The 16,542-nt window shown below is 42.4% G+C and overlaps 1 protein-coding gene across 1 annotated transcript; it reads left to right on the top strand.

Moving 5' to 3' along the window:
- VPS18 (VPS18, CORVET/HOPS core subunit) lies at nucleotides 1–11,416 on the top strand. The gene is made up of 5 exons (XM_026849640.1): nucleotides 1–105; nucleotides 5,046–5,187; nucleotides 5,370–5,461; nucleotides 6,193–8,063; nucleotides 8,800–11,416. The coding sequence occupies exons 1-5, from the start codon at nucleotides 15–17 to the stop codon at nucleotides 9,526–9,528; spliced, it is 2,925 nt and encodes a 974-aa protein (XP_026705441.1). The 5' UTR covers nucleotides 1–14; the 3' UTR covers nucleotides 9,529–11,416.
- Nucleotides 11,417–16,542: the final 5,126 nt, after the last annotated feature.

Genomic DNA, 16,542 nt, shown 5'->3' with positions numbered 1-16,542 from the left:
GCCCGCTGGCGGCCATGGCCTCTATCCTGGACGAGTACGAGGATTCCCTGTACCGCTCCGCCTCCGTGCAGCAGAGCCGCGCCAGCGTGGGCATCCCGCACTCCGGTAGGCCCCCCGGGGGCGGCGCGGCGCTGTGGTTAGAGCCGGGCCCTGGGTACGTCGTGTCCCCCCGCAGTGGAGGACTAGGCCCGGTGTCTGGCCGGCTGGAGGCGCCGGTGTGCGCGGGGGAGTCCCGTCTGCGGGTTTTCCTGCTGGGAGGGTGGAGGCAAGGTGGGAGGGGGGGGAGTAGGGCATGTCAGGCTGTGTGGAATGCTTTCAGGAAAAGGTGTGTTGCAGTGTATGTGGCGTAACATTCAGCTGCGATTCATTTTATCATCATTTACAGTGTGAAATGTTTTGACGCAGGGGACACTCGATTCCTGATGAAGCTTGGGGGTGATGCAGGTCATCTTAGCAAAACTGGGGTGCTGGTTGTCTGCAGGAGGGCTTTATAAGGCCATAGCCCCTGTGCTGTGGTGTGTGGTGAAAGCACGTGTACGTGAAGTGGCATGCCTTCACAGTCACCAATTATAACCACACCTCAGCACTGTTCAGTTCAGAGCTGTAGTAGTTGTCTGAGATCACCTTATCACCTTATTTACTTCTTTCCGAGGAACCCAACTGTTAAAGAGTATTCTGGCTGTGTGCACACCTGTACCTGCGTAGGCTTAAGTTTCCTAACCCAGGGGTAGCTTGCCAACGACTTAATTGGTTCCTTAGGCAGACTGCTGAAGAAGGTTACCAAGAAAGCAATCTGTATCACTCACTATTGAACTTTTCTGTTAAGGTCTGTGAAGCTTTAGTATACTGTACTATTCAGGGAGGTGTACAATCAGAGTACAGTAACAGTGTGATGGCCTGTCAGTTGCTTCTTTCATGTGAGAGAAAGCAAACAAATGGCAGGTATATTCCATGATAAATTCAAGGATCATTAGGTTCTATAGCTGTTCCCTATTAGATGCTACCTCCCAACATTTACTGAGTGTAGCAGGGAAATGTAGGTTATGAGAGGATTCTGTTACCTGGTATTGTCATGGTAGTACTAGGTTTTCTGCAGAGCTGGCATTTTTGAGTTACAAGTTTGGAAATGCATGGACACATTCTTTCAATTTTTTTCCTCATATAGTGTTGCCCACTGTTAACTTTTGGGGAAACCAGATTGTGAGGTTTATATATCTGTTTAGAATTTATGAATTCTGACATACTGTGTATATTGTTGAGTATAAGGCAGAATTACTCAAGAGTTACTCTCATTACTTAGAGTTACTCAGCCTGGGTACTGAAATACATACGTTCCCTGTGTTTGTTTTAACATGCATAGTTACTTTGTTGTGTAATGTTACATATAGAATAAGTGTCCTGAATGGGTTTATGCAAAACAGTGTTGGGACAAGTTATGTTACTGAAAATAAATTTTCAAGGACTAAGCTTTTCTTGACTGCTGCAACACTGTCTTCAGTCATGGCAGTCTTAGTGTTGAGAAATCTGCACGTTTGCTGGCAATTGATGTTGGCAAAGGAAGTTTGGGAAACTTGTCAACTGCAGAGGCACAGTCTAATCAGGATTTTAATTATTCTTTAAGCAGACTACACTAGTAATTTTGAAAAAGACTTGGGCTGGTAGAAGTTGTGGATAATCGGAATTTAAAGCAAATTGATTTTGGAAAAAGATGCAAGTAAACAGTTAACTTCCTGAAAGCAGTCCTTAAGGTTAGGTTGGAAATTTTGGAAGGTGTCAAAATGTATTCCTCTTTTTCAATTAGTTGTTCACTGTGCTTGTTAAACTGCAGGTACAAAGCTGTAAATAACCAAGCAGTGACTCTGTTACTAACCTAAAGTGTGGGAAAGAAGCAACCGATTTCATTAGCCACACTGAAGTACTGCTGCATTGTAAACTTCAAGTACTGCAGTTTCAGCATGAGAAGACCTACTTTGACCCACTAGACTTGACTGATGTTGGCAGAAGGACACTGGGGTCTGGATGAAGGAGGGGACTGTTTGAAAAGAATGCATGTTATAAAATAGGCATCTTGGTTTTATAGAGAACTGTAAATTGAAATTCATCCTTCTTCTGTTACGGATGCTGATTAAAATCCTCATGTCAGTGATGATGATCCTACAGTGTTTATAATTGTAATGGGTACAGTCCTAATGAGTTCAGAATGCTGCAATCCAATCCATTGGTTTGAATTATGACTGAATTTAAAAAAAACACACCACACACACCCCCCAGCTCTAATCCCCTGCTTGTTTATAGGTGCTAGTTCTCTTTCCTTTTTGTATTTGGGTTTCCTTGCTGTCTCAGTCAGCCTTGTTTTGCCTGGTGGCAATCTGAGAAAAGTTCAAGATTACCTGAATGAATGTTTTAGTAATCTGTTGGTATGTGGGTTTTTCCCATCAGAGTAATCCTTCTTTTTTGATGTATATAAATATTTACTTACATTTATTGGTTCGCTGTGACATCTTGTGAATCTGCAGCTTGGGAGCTTTGTCTGAATGTTTTGAACCACAGTTCACACCAGCAAATTTAAACTGTGGCATTGCAGCTCCTTAATCTGGAATGAAGGACATCTGTTTTGCTTAACTGGAAATAAAGGAATGCACATTTGCATAAGTGGGTAATGTTTAAGATGTGGATCAATGTGTAAGAAAAAAACATATGCGCTGAGCAAAAGGCTGCCTACTCAGATTGTGGTTGCTTTGTCTGTTTCTGCATGTGCATCTTTCCTTTAAAACAAGAATCGTTTAAAGATCCTGCAGCTGGTGTAGTGGTGAGGCAGAAGCAAGGAGAAAGCATTGGTGGAACAGGCAATTAAAGGATTCGTAGTGTTAGCAGGCTGCCTTCCTCTACCACACTGGCTTTTTCAACAGCAACAGGGCTGAAATTAAGAGTTTTTCAGGATAATTTGGGGGACGTTATAGGTATTGAGTGTGCTTCAAAGTGCTGCTGTTAGTCCCAGTCTAGAAAGTCAAAACACTCTTTCCTCTGAGATACAATCCCAGGTTTCTTTTTTTTTTTTTCTTTAAGGTTACATCTTTCTAGTTGGCTGCTTTGGCTGTGAATGGCCTTAACTTGCTATAGTTCTTCTCATTTTTGATCATTTTGATTTTCCTGTCCGGGCTAACTGCTGCAAGGATCTGCTTGCTTTAGAAGTCCTTCACTCACACATGGAGCGAAGCAGATGGCTTAACCTAGCAATGTATCAATCTGACTTGCTTTCTGGCTTGAGCTGGTGTGGTCAGAGATCCTCTGCTGTTTTCTTTGTCAGAGGGTTATGTAAGACTTTGTGCGTATGGGAAATTCAGTCACTGGGAAAGCTTGTCCCGCGGGACAGATATGGATGAAACTTTGTGATAAGATCTGTTTGTGGACGCACATATGTTCCAGGATTTTGCTAATGAGTATCATCACTTGGTTTTGATTTTGTATGAATGCCTTCTTATTTTGCAGTTCACTGGCATATCTGAGCTCTTCTGTAGTGTTTTGCTTCCTCACGGGAAACCATAAAAAGCGCTGTCCTCATTTAGGAATGGAATGGTACGATCTCTGCAAGTCCCACGTTTTTGGGTTTAGAGGTCTACCCATCTTTAGTGAAAACTAAATCTGTCGTGCTGCTTTTCTGTGTTGCCACGTGGTGTTTACAGGTTCACCTGTTTGTTGACTGCTTGCCTATGACTGGGTTTTTGCCTTTGTCGTAGCCAAGGAAATGGGTTTGAACTGCATCTTGTGCTTTGCCCATCTGCACTGAAGATCATAAGAGGTTTTTAAAGCAACAGATTTCAAAATTTTATTTATTTATTAACATATTTCTCCAGAAGTATGTCACTTCCTTCAAGTCGGACCTTACCTCTGTTCTCTGCCTTTCCTGCCTAGATCTCCTTCATAAGTAATTCCTCAACATGCCTTCCTGTGGATGCCACATTTCCCAAGCTGGTTGGGACTAAACTGACCAGCTGAATACTTAAATAGTCACACAAGCTAACTTGATTTGGTTGTAGAAACTCCCATTTTCATTCATCATGTTTGCTTGGTTGAGCTCAAAATGCAGCATGTGTGCCATTAGGTGGCTGTGTCCTGTCAACCCTTAACTCTAATGTTAACTTAGTTGGGCGTTTCTTAGAGTTCAGGCATGGTTTTTGAAGGGATCTGAGGGTTAGGTTAGTCTGGTTCCATCTTTGGATTTGCCATGAAACAGTAAACCAGTCTGAATGGGTTTTGGCTCAGGAAGCAGTTTATGCCAAGACTGGAGCACTGATTCAGCAATCACCAGGTCTTGGTTATTGTTTTGTCTCTAATAAGTAGTTTTTGTGCCTTCCAGCAGCAACTGGGAAGATGCAATTAGGATAGTGTTACCGTTGTTGAAACAGGGTTATGGCAGAAGCATCATTGTGACCTCCAGCTGTGTTCCCCGCAGCAAATAATCCAACAGACTTCTCTCAATGATGAAGTCTGCTATGTGGATACAAAAAAACCCACCATGGCTTTAAAAATAGCTTTAGCTTGTGAATGATGGATGTCAAGTACGATAGCTTATTCAGTTCCAACATGGAATAAGAGAGAAATATGTTTCAATTAACGCCACAGTAGTCTCTTGGGTATCTTGTTGTGGGAGTGTCAAACCAGAGCCCTCTTTGTGTCTTATGTAATACCAGCCATACTTTCCTGTCTCTAACAAATAAACTGTCGACCAAGGAAAACAAATTACTTTGTGATTCTGCTCTCCTTTTCAGCTTTTTATGCAGTTTATGTGACAGTTTTGTCACTGGAATTCTGTGTGCTCACAACCGGTTTGCAGTTCTGTGACAAGACAAATGTATTACTACTTTTCTGCCCTGTTATACGTATCTATGTGCTACTCTCTGTGTTCATGCTCCATGGAGCACTCTCCATTTCCAGAGCAGGTGATGATCCTTCTAGACTTTCAGGTTAGACTTTGAAGTAGTGTGGGGTGGTTGTTGTGGGTTTTTCTCTTGTTTTGTTTTTAAGTGTTCGTGTTCTTTCTCCAGGATATGTGAATGCACGACTGGAGAAGGAAACACCAATATTTAACAAGCAAAGGATTGATTTTGCTCCTCCAGAGAAAATTAACAGCTTAGTGGTCTCCTCTAACCAGCTCTGTATGAGCCTTGGCAAAGACACCCTTCTCAGGTAATGCTGTCAGAGACCTGAAGTTGTTGTTAATTTTCCCCTGCCTCTTTTTTTCCCGAGGTATTAGGGAATTTACAGTTCCAAACTGGGTAAGAAGCCACGAACCCAATATGGAAAGCAGTAAGCAATAACGCCTCCACAAACTTTTGCTGGAAACATGCTTTCATGGTTTCTCTTTGCAGGATTGATCTTGGGAAGCCAGATGAACCTAATCAGGTAGAGCTGGGACGCAAAGATGAAGCCAAAGTCTACAAGATGTTTTTGGACCACACAGGTGAGGGAATGGACTATGTGTATTTACAGACAGTGGTTGGCAGCAGATGCAACTGAATGTGCGTAACAAGCACTGGTGAAGGAGTTCTTTTTCTGTTACATAAATGTGGTTCTTCTGTGGGCAGGGTTCCATTGCCCCGGGGCCTTGCCTACTGATTTGCCTCCGTGCTATTAGAAAAACACTGGCTTGTTGCAATTGTGTTGTTGCTTTTGAACTCTCTGAAATGTACACATGCAATTAGGCTGTTCTGAGCAAGGCTGCTAAAATCAATAAGGAAAGGAAATCTTTTGCAGTCACCCTGTGCTGTATGTGTTTATATAAGAATTTTTAAAAAGGATCATAAAACATCTGCAGCTCACTGTAGCTTTGACTGATTTTAAAAAACAAAACAAAAGTTTGGAAAGAGATGCTCATATCTGTCACCAACTGCCAGGGATAGGAGAGAACTTTGGGAACTGTTTATCCTTAGAATACTTATTGAAACACAAGAATACATACTTGCTGAAGCATCTGGGACTAGTAATTTAAGTTTGCAACATATGGACCACCATTCTGATCCAGCATGGAAAGCCCCCACATTCCTATGAATGCCTGGGAGAGTCTTAGATTAAGTATGTTGGTATTGGAGCTTATCAAATGCGAGGATTAGAAGCCTCAAGAATTTGGCTTGCTTAGGCACAGTCTTAATTTGTTCTCTCCTTGTCTTTCCCATACCCCTCTCTTGTTGGCAGGCTCTCATCTCCTGATTGCTCTGAACACCAGTGAATGCCTTTACCTGAACAGAAGTGTTCAGAAGGTGCGAGCACTCTCCCGCTGGAAAGGCCACTTGATTGAAAGTGTGGGCTGGAACAAATTTCTTGGTTCAGAGACCAACACTGGGCCTATCCTGGTGGGGACAGCCCAGGGACAGATCTATGAGGCTGAAATCTCTGTCAGTGAGGGAAGCCTCTTCAGCACTAATCCCGACCAGTACTTCCGACAGGTCTACACTCTGGAGGAGGAATCGGGACCTGCCCCAGTCTGCTGCTTGGAGATTGAACGAGGGATAGAAGGGAAGTTTTTTATTATAGCCACCACTCGAAAGAGACTCTTCCAGTTTGTGGGCAAAGTGCCTGAAGGGACAGAGCAGCAAGGCTTCAGCTCTATATTTGCTATGCATGCTGATCATTTGCCCAGCTTCCGGGAGTTTCCGGCCAACCTTGGTTTCAGTGAGATAGCCTTTTACACCCCAAAATTGCGCTCCAACCCACGCTCCTTTGCCTGGATGATGGGAAACGGTGTTTTATATGGTACATTGGATTATAGCCGTCCTGATTCAATTCTGAGTGATGAACGGGTCTGGGTTTATCCTTCTGATATTGACATAACTGTGAACAAGCCAATATCCATTGTACTTACCCAGTTCCACTTCCTGTTGCTGCTGCCTGACCGGGTGAAGGCTGTATGCACGCTGAATGGGCAGGTTGTTTTTCAAGATCTGTTCTTGGAGAAGTTTGGCTTACTGACACGTATGATCAAAGATCCCACAGTCCAGCAGATATGGATCCACACTGAGAAAGTAGTGTTCCGCTACCACGTCCAACGGGAATCTAGAGACGTGTGGAAGATGTATATGAATATGAACAAATTTGATTTAGCCAAAGAGTATTGTAAGGACCGTCCAGAGTGCCTGGATATTGTGCTGGCAAAAGAAGCAGAGCACTGCTTCCAAAACAAGAGGTATTTAGACAGTGCTAAATGCTATGCGCTGACCCAGAACTACTTTGAGGAAATTGCCCTTAAGTTCATTGAAGCCAAGCAAGAAGAGGCCCTGATGGAGTTTCTGATTAAGAAGCTAAGTAACCTAAAGCCTTCTGAGAAGACACAGACCACTCTGCTGACCACATGGTTAACAGAGCTGTACCTGAACTGGCTAGGTATATTGGAAGGAGATCCCTCACAGCGAAATCTCTATTTGGATACACGGGAGAAGTTTCGCACTTTCCTAAGCAGTCCTAAAATCAAGGACTGTCTGTTTAATAACCGGGCATCCATTTACGAGCTGTTGGCAAGCCATGGGGACACGGAGCACATGGTCTACTTTGCGGTCATCATGCAGGACTATGAGCGTGTAGTAGCTCACCACTGCCAGCATGATGAGTACGATGAAGCTCTAAATGTGCTGTCCAGGCACAGAGACGAGAAGCTGTTCTACAAGTTCTCTCCAGTCCTCATCCAGCATATTCCCAAGAAGGTAGTTGATGCTTGGATTTCTATGGGCTCTAGACTGGATGCCAGGAACCTCATTCCAGCCCTTGTTAACTATAGCCAGAGTGCCAGCACCCAGCAGATCAATGAAGCCATTAGATATATGGAGTTCTGTGTCTATCAGTTGGAGGAAACCCAGCAAGCCATTCACAACTACCTGTTGTCTCTCTATGCTTTGTGTCGGCCAGACTCACTGCTGTCGTACCTGGAGCAAGCAGGAACCAACCCAAACAGGATCCACTATGACCTGAAGTATGCGTTGCGCCTGTGCGCAGAGCACGGGCACCACCATGCCTGTGTCCATATCTACAAAGTGATGGAATTGTATGAGGAGGCTGTGGATCTCGCCTTACAGGTGTGTGTGTGTGTGTGTCTGTGTGCTATGGTATACAGGAATGTAGCTTGTTCAATTTATCTTGAACAACCAAGCACTGAGAGGAACTGGACAGACTCATCAGTATAGGAGCTGTGCAGCTAAATCTAGGAAGAAAGACCTGTCTCTGTTAACATACTTCTATGCTTTAGCAATTGTTTTAAGTAGACAACTGACTGTGACAAGCCATAATTGTGGGTACGGGTGTGGAAAGCACAAGGGGGAGTATTGTCTGTCTTGAGCTCAGTCTCTAACATAAAATACCTTTAACATATCTGCATTTATGCAAGACTTGTATAGCTATTGTTCAGGAGTCTAATTACTTCCTATTTCTAGCTGTGATAATTATCACAGAAGAATGCCTTTGTCAGCTTAGTCTAACCTTCAGGGAGATGTTGGATTTTTTTTCTCTTGGCATTGCTATGTCTTTGTTGAAATGTGTGGCCAGTGAAGATACTGTAACATGGATTTGCCCTTACTTTAGTGCTGGGCTTTGTTCTCACCTGAGTAGCAAGCAAATCTTCAGGGAGGAATACTGGTGGAGAGGAGAGGTGTTTGACTTGTAAACAAGGAGCAGGCCAGTAGTGCAGCCCTAGGCAGTGAGATAGCAATGGAAGTTTTCTATTAATGCCTCCTGTAGTGGACAGCAGGCTTTGAAGTTGAGTGGTGGCCAAAAGAGGGAAGCTTAACTCGGTTTCCTTGTCTGTCTGACTTCTAGGTGGATGTTGATCTTGCCAAGTCGTGTGCAGATCTCCCTGAAGATGATGAGGAACTCCGGAAGAAGCTGTGGTTGAAGATTGCTCGCCACGTTGTTCAGGAAGAGAAGGATGTCAAGAAGGCAATGGCCTGCCTCTCCAGCTGTGCCCTGCTGAAGATTGAAGATGTCCTGCCATTCTTTCCAGACTTTGTCACTATTGACCATTTCAAGGAGGCAATCTGTAACTCCCTGGAGGACTACAATAAGCACATTGAGGAGCTGAAAAGGGAGATGGAGGAAGCCACACAGAGTGCCAAGAGAATCAGAGAGGACATCCAGGAAATGCGAAATAAGTATGGCTCTGTGGAGCCTCAGGAAAAATGTGCTGCTTGTGACTTTCCACTTCTAAACCGCCCTTTTTACCTTTTCCTGTGTGGTCACATGTTTCACTATGACTGTCTCCTCCAGGCAGTTTTCTCAAACCTTCCTGCCTATAAGCAGGCAAAACTTGAAGACCTTCAGAAGAAGCTGGCAGCTACCACTCAGCCTTCCAAAAGCCACCATCGTCCCAAGGACACAGATACCATTAGCTTGGGGAAGGGGCAGCAGAGCCGGGAACAGATCAAAGCTGACATTGATGATATTGTGGCAGCCGAATGTGTGTACTGTGGCGAGCTGATGATCCGGTCCATTGACAAGCCTTTTATCGATCCCCAAAAATATGAAGAGGAGATGCAAAGCTGGCTGTAGTTTTTCAAATCTGCAACTGTCAATGCACAGGCGTGGTTTTCTTCACAACTTGTGAAGCTTCTGTGGTGGGAATATAACCTCCTGAAGCAGGAACGTGGTGGTTTCTGTGGAACTCTAAGGAAGGAGTAGTGGGGTCTTGTTATCAGGATCACAGGGAACTAGTCCTGAAAAATGGGGAGATACAACTATGGATTTCTAGAAACTTGAACAATAGAGCTAACCTACTGGAATATATTTAGCAGATGTTTGCTGCTGCAGTTCTTCTGAGCTTCTCAGTGTGAAGCTAATGGAGTGCCTTGTTGTCCAGAAGAAATTGGGAACGGCCTATGATTTGTCTTCCCTGATGTGTGGTATTTGTTTCAGTGAAGACAAGCTTAAAGGGGAAGCTAGTGAAGAACACTAAGCAGTGTAGTCTTCATCACTTTCAAAGTGTAGAATTGCCTTTGTTTCCTTTTTGCTGAAAATCGATAACCACATACATGGAAAGAACATGAAAGGACAAATGCTCTTGCATATATATTTTGTAAACATCATACTACACAAATACATATTTCTACACAGTGTAAAATAAGATGTGTATAATTCTCAAGCAGGAGTGTCTCATAATACACTTAAGTCATTTGCCTGCAATTCAAGGGGTATAATTCTTTCCCACAAGCTTTATGGACAAGCCTGTACATTTGAATTTTCTGTAGGTACTGTTTCTGACAATACTTCATAGCCTGTTCACCCCTTTCTCCTGCTCTCCATCCTGTTTCTACTATGACTGTCTTTGCAGAGTGGGGCTTGGTTTTGTTTTTACCTGAGACAAGAATTGATACGTGCAGTAGTAAGGTTTCAACTGATACACTCTGCAAAGCAGGAACACGAGCCTCTGTGTATTGTCCTGCTGTGGTCCTTGACAAGCTGCACTTGAGCACTAGACTAGTGATCTAGTCATATATTCCCTCAACAGTAGACTACAGAAAAGTTCTGTTAGTCTGAAATTTGCTTTGCTGTTTGAAGCCTTGTGACCAGACAGTCTTTTGCCTTCCTGACAGTATTTGCTACTTTCTGGAGATGGCTGCAGGTCAGTGCTTCTGTCCATTGCACCGACTTGAAAACTCTTCCCAGAAGGTGGTGATCACTACATTGTGGGTGAGGGAACAACAAATTTTCTTTAGCAATTTAGCAAGGGTTCCTTGGATTATTTTTGAAGAAACTATATTGTTGGGAAGTTCTGCTGGTTGGGGATGAAGTGCAAAGGTAGTAATTGGCAGAAGAATGGAATGATGTAAATGAAAAATGATGGTTCTTGTAGTTAAAGCAATAGAAACTACTGTCTTCTGAAAATCCTATTTGTTTTTTTCACGTGAATGTATGTATTTGTCTTGAGTTCCTCTCTAAATCTGCTAGTCACTTAGCCTGGTCGTAGGGTTGTCGAAATGGGCCTTCACATTAGTGAAAGGAAATATAAATTGATTTCCTCAAGCAGCTGACCTTAGCACTCCAGAAGAACACACATGCTTTTGTTGGGAGCTTCAGCCTGGAATTAATTAATTTTTATCTGTATAAAATTACATGAGTAACAAAAAACAGAGCTGAGAGTAGGAATACCTGAGGTTTTGAAATTCTCTTTTCATTGTTGGAGCTATGGGATAGGCAGTCTCATTGCCACCTTGTAGTGTTTGTTGCTAGCTTATTAGAAACCACTGTTTCCATTAAGAATCAGTGATTCTTACCAGAAACCAGTGGTTCCATTAAGTAGTGCTTCAGAAACCCCACATGCTGTAGTTTTCTTTGGCTTTGGATAGCCTTTTGCTTTGAATAAGTCGATGGGTCTGCCAGAAGAATTTGTGATGAAAGCTAAATGTGATGTCTAAGTTCATCATTAAACCTGTTACAACTGACCACTCCTGAATCGTCATCTTTTCATGTAAAGAATGTGATATTTAAGGTTGTATGTGTCATTATAAAGCAGCAGTAGCCCCCCTCCCCCCCCAAGTTTCTAGTCAGGCAACTGGCTGGTTTTCTGCCCTTTAGCAGAAACTTAAGTAACATCTCCTTCTGATGCAGGGAGTAATTTCGTTATGTATTTTCTTTGAGACGTTCTTCATAGCTATTCGATCTCTTTACTTTTGAGTTTTTACAGGATGCTTTCCTAGTATATTAGAATTATAGTCATCCATTCTTTTCCTATTAGTGCTACAGAACAGTCACATCACTAAATGTTTCTGTTGTGCTCTGAAGATTAGCAATATTATTCACTTACCATTCTAGGGAGATCTGCTCAACTGTAATATTGGAAGCAGCATGTCTCTGTGGGAACTGAAGCACAACAAGTAAATAAAAACCCTCAAGTCTTTGCTTGAGATGGGGTGGTAGGGGAAGGCACCTCGAGAACCTACTGATTCCGGTCTTGGGTATTAATGTCTCAGTTAACAAAACTAGAACTAGGTTGTTTTTGGTTTTTTTTTTTCAGTGGCTAGTATGCAATGTTCTCTGAGGGCTGTAGGCCTGTGCACCAGCTATATATACAACAAATTTCATGCCTTCTCACCATTGTTAACTGAAAAATCTTTTAAGTCATTTGCTGTCAAGGCTGTGGAGAGTGTTAATGTCTGCAAAGACTCCAGCACTGATTAAATGACTAGTGCCAGTAGTACAGGAAGCTACATAAATATATCTTAACTTTCCTTACACTGTCACATGCTTCGAAAGTGTCAGTAACCACTCACCTGTGCTGCTCAGCAATTTTGCAATATCACTTGGCAAAAAAGGTAAGAAGTTTTTTTAGCGAGTTGGAGAAAAGTGAACTGCTTGCTGTTCTCCAAAAAGTCTAATCTGCATGATCTCTTCCTCTTTGCTTTCAGAATAGCATTTTTATCTTTTCTCCTTGTAATTTCAGCACAGTTACATTTTAGAAATCACAGTCCTTTGTATTTTTTTTAGCTGTGAATGAGCTGTGTACCAGCTGTTACAAATGATGTGGCCTTGGACCTTGTCCTTGTCTGTGTGACTAACCCGTACCATTTAGTTTAATGCAGCTAAAAGCAGTGTAACCGAAAGGGTAGGTGGGAGCCTCAGCCCTGTGTAACCAGAACAAATATCTGTAGCTAGATCTACGCTGAAGAAATTTAGTTCCGCACCCAAGGCCTAAAGCAAACTTGTGCCTGCTACTTCTCCTAGGCTTCAAGCAAGCGATTAGGGAAATGCTGTGAGCTGGGGGAAACAACGGTGTGTGTTAGAGAAAACTGTAGAGAATTTCAGATGTGCTCTTGTCTGTGTAGTTGGAAGCAGCTAACTGAAATGCTGAGAGCTGTGTGTTTTATCTCCTTCCTAAAAATAAAATGATTGGGCTAGAAATTTAGGAAGGCAAATTCTTAACAATCCACTAGATGTCATTGCTGTCCATTTAAATATCGAGATTTGCTGCAGAGAAGCTAAAGGTGTTCTGTAGCAGAAGAAAGACGGGTAACAGTGAGAGACTGAAGCAGGGGCAAGTGTGGGGTGTGGAGGTAGACCTGTAAGGTAGTTATTGGAGGCAAAGATACTAAAAAATTTGTCTCTAAAAGGCAATTTCTGTTCACAAATCACTGTGTTTCAGGTTTTTAATATCAAAAGCTGGATTTACTCTGTTAACAAATAAGTATCAGTACTTGTTTATTTAATTTCATCGTAGTGCAAGTTCCTACAAACCTAGATGATTTAGTAAACTCTAGAGAGATCATCTCTGGGCTTGGAGTTGCAGTATCTGGTGGCCTTGTGTCTGGCTGTTTTTGCTTGATTCCTCTTCACTCTGTCCCGGTAGCAGAGATGGTAGAAGTGAATGTGAGTCAGCTCCTTAGTTGCCTGAGTTCACATCTAGTGTGTTTTGTTAAAAGCACCAGTAAAGCTGGGTTTGTAATACAGTATTGGACAGCGACTTGCATGAAGAGGGAAGTTACTGTGTTTGCTTTTGCCTCTTGAGTTGTGGGGTCATAATCCCAATAAAGGGGTGAGTGGAATTGGGAACATCTTGTACTCCATCAAAATTAGATGTTTGTAGTTTGACTCAGACTGTAGTTCTTGGAATGGGTAGTTCCCATTCACTACTGCCCTGTCACTGTCAGCTTAGAGACTGTGTTTACAAGTTCAAATACTTAGCTTCTAGTGGGAATTCATAAGAATTCTGTTGTTCTTGCATCGCTTCATCTAACAAGCCTGTACTGGGCTGTGGGAAGACAAACAGAAAATGGGCCTCTTCCTTGCAACAAGTGTGCTCAGCTGAAATTTGAGGTTTGAAATATGCAAGATTTACAGAGTTTGGGATTTTTAGAATTACTATTTTTATTCAGGTGGATTAAGTACTTTTCTCCAGACTAGATTGAGTACCAAGTGATTCACTGTGGTATGTGTAGTGTTTATGAGAGAATCTTACGGCATCCTCAAAGAAGAGAGAGGTTGGTCAGGATCTCCTATCCATTTTGTACATGGAGGAAGACACACCCTAGAAAGGAGAAGGAATGGTGGTTTCTATAAAATAATTTGGCTTAACTTTATCTGACTTCAGAGAAGCTTCCCCCATGGAACTGCAATATTGATGGATCTGTACTTTTCACACTGAGGTGCTGAAGAAAAAGCTAATTTCCTTTGGTATAGGAATTTTGGTAGAATTGAAGAGTTTAGGGCTTGAAAGTGGAACGTTACAGGAGTGCCTTAAATTTGCAGTGGGTTGTGTGTGGGTTTAGCTCCTAAATGATGTGCTGTCTCTGATAATGCCCAGTCCAGACTTTGTACTGTACAAGCTCTCTAGGATTTGAGCTTCATGCCCTTACTGTGATTTCGGTGACTCGTGATGCTTCCCTCTCAACGGAGGGTTTGGGGTTTTTTACTCCCAGGTCTCATGGAAAGGCATCAGGCTACTTATTTGGGTTATGAGCTTTAAAGCACCCTGGCCTGCAGCTGCTTTTAAGTGGAAGGAGGAGAAAAAGATTAAACAAACTTGTTTTGTTAGATCTGCGTGTTGAAACTGGTTAGGATGGAGAGAAAAAGGGGCTCAGGCGTTTCCTTTCTGTAATGGCCAGCTTGTTTGAGTAAGACTGGTTGCTTAGGAACAAGGAAGCTACAGGAGCACTCTAAGGTTACAAGTAGAGCTATAACTGATCCTGTAGACTTGCTTTGTCGTTGTGGGGCACCTCAGCAGAGGACAGTTTCCAACCTGCAGCGTCAGTATTGGGTTCAGACTTTGCTGCAGTGCTTTACAGCCACTATGATGATGGTTGTAGAGCTGTTTGAATTTAGCACTTGAGCTGCAGAGCTTGGTTGGTGTGGGAATAAGTACAGCTGATGTGTCTGTGCAACATCAGGCTGTCTCACTGTACAGAGATTTCCATCATATGGTTCCAAACACTGCATAAATACCCTTGTTCTATAAAGGGGCGTACAGGCTGTACCTGATTTGTGTCAGGTAGTAATTTTGGCGTTTCCATACTTTGCAGGGGTTCATATATTCCTGCTATGCTGCTGTGTTGGCTGTAGGCTGCGTTATCTTCAGAAAGGGATTTGATCTAGTCTTGGGATTGTTTGCTTCATCTGTAATGGAGAACACTACTGGTAGAGGTTTTTGCAATGAAAGTGTTCAGAAGAAGCTGAACCATAGCCTGCCCCTCATCTTATCCTCCATGTTAAATGGTTCATTGTAGGGGTAGCTTATATGAAAAGGATTGAACAACTGGTTTGGTATCCAAAAGCAGGTATTCTCCACTTTATGCAATCGAAATCCAAGTGCTGGTCACTTGGCAGAGGACATGATCTTCAGAACACAGCCCGAACTTGGAGGCTGCTGGACTTCACTTAAGCAGACATCTGTGTTTTCCAATTAGTCAGTTATTCAACAGTCTTTTTTCATCTCTTTGCATGTACATACTGAATAGATTTTCTAATAATTGATTACTGTGGAACTGGGTTCATAAGAGAGTTCTTCCTATCTATAGGTTCTCTTATTTTCTCACATTAAAAACAAGGTGCACAGTGTGGTTTTCTCTGAAAGTGGATCTGGTGTGTTTTGATGTCTAATGTTTCAACTCTTCCTCTTTTCACACACAGGAGTGTGTGTATATTGGGCCAATGCCTTTGGATGAATTAGGAATGTCACAGAGGACCACGAAGGCTGCTGTGTTCATTTTTTAGGACTTTCTCTACAGATTCTACATGACAATTATTAGTAGCTGTCTCAGCTAGTTTTGAAGGCTGCTGTGTGTTTTTCATCACATGAACAAGATACTTTGGTAAGAAACTGTAAAGGTACTGGTAGTCAAAAATTGTTGGTCTTTGGCTAGTTAACTTGATTCTAGCAAAATAGCTGTTGTCAAATTATTCTGATAGTAGCTGTCAAGGTAACATTAATATGTATAGCTGATCTAAATAAAATAATATTCTATGGGTAGCTGAACCGTATGTTGCCATCCTTGATAACAGGGCCATAAACTTAGATCAGCTCATGCTGTTTGAAAGAACTGAGCAGAATGTTGCTAGGTGAGGAGGAAACTGAGCGTTGAGGCTTACTCTCCTAGATGTCCCAGTTCTTTGTTTAATACTTGCCTGTGTGACACAGCATGACTGTCTCAGAGCGACATCTGCATTTGTGTTACAGTGGTACATTCTGCTGAGCACTCTTTTTGGGAGAAAAGCACTTCCTTATGTTCTGCAGTCTGTTTCAAACACTTGCCTGCTTGCCCAGTTAATGAGATTGGAATAACTAGGACCATGTCATCTTTCTGCTGTGTTCTTCTGAAAGGTTGCTTATGGTAATCCTCAGTATGTGCCTTAAAGACTTGCAGTGGCAGGGCTTTCAAAGCAAAAAATATTTTAGTACAGGAAACATCTAATGAAAGCAGAACATACCAAAAGCCATTCCATAATAAGCCAGAGTTTGTTTTCATTCTGTTTAAAATTCTTAGTGAGAAAGTAAATATAAATTGTAAAGTAACTTTTTTTTTTACTTTTCAGCTCAGGCTTCTCAAACACATGAAGGACAAATATCCTCTTCTGTCA

The sequence above is a fragment of the Athene cunicularia genome (genome assembly GCF_003259725.1).
Source record: "Athene cunicularia isolate RWA chromosome 5 unlocalized genomic scaffold, athCun1 chr5_part1, whole genome shotgun sequence".
Lineage (NCBI taxonomy): Eukaryota > Metazoa > Chordata > Aves > Strigiformes > Strigidae > Athene > Athene cunicularia.
Note: the sequence above shows the minus strand (reverse complement) of the source record. Positions and strands in the feature narration are given on the sequence as shown.

Excerpts from the sequence above, each read along its gene's own strand:
- VPS18 (XM_026849640.1), top strand. The coding sequence starts at position 15 with ATGGCCTCTATCCTGGACGAGTACGAGGATTCCCTGTACCGCTCCGCC. Across the intron at positions 106-5,045 it reads CGTGGGCATCCCGCACTCCG|GATATGTGAATGCACGACTG; the intron begins GTAGGCCCCCCG and ends TTCTTTCTCCAG. Across the intron at positions 5,462-6,192 it reads GATGTTTTTGGACCACACAG|GCTCTCATCTCCTGATTGCT; the intron begins GTGAGGGAATGG and ends TCTTGTTGGCAG.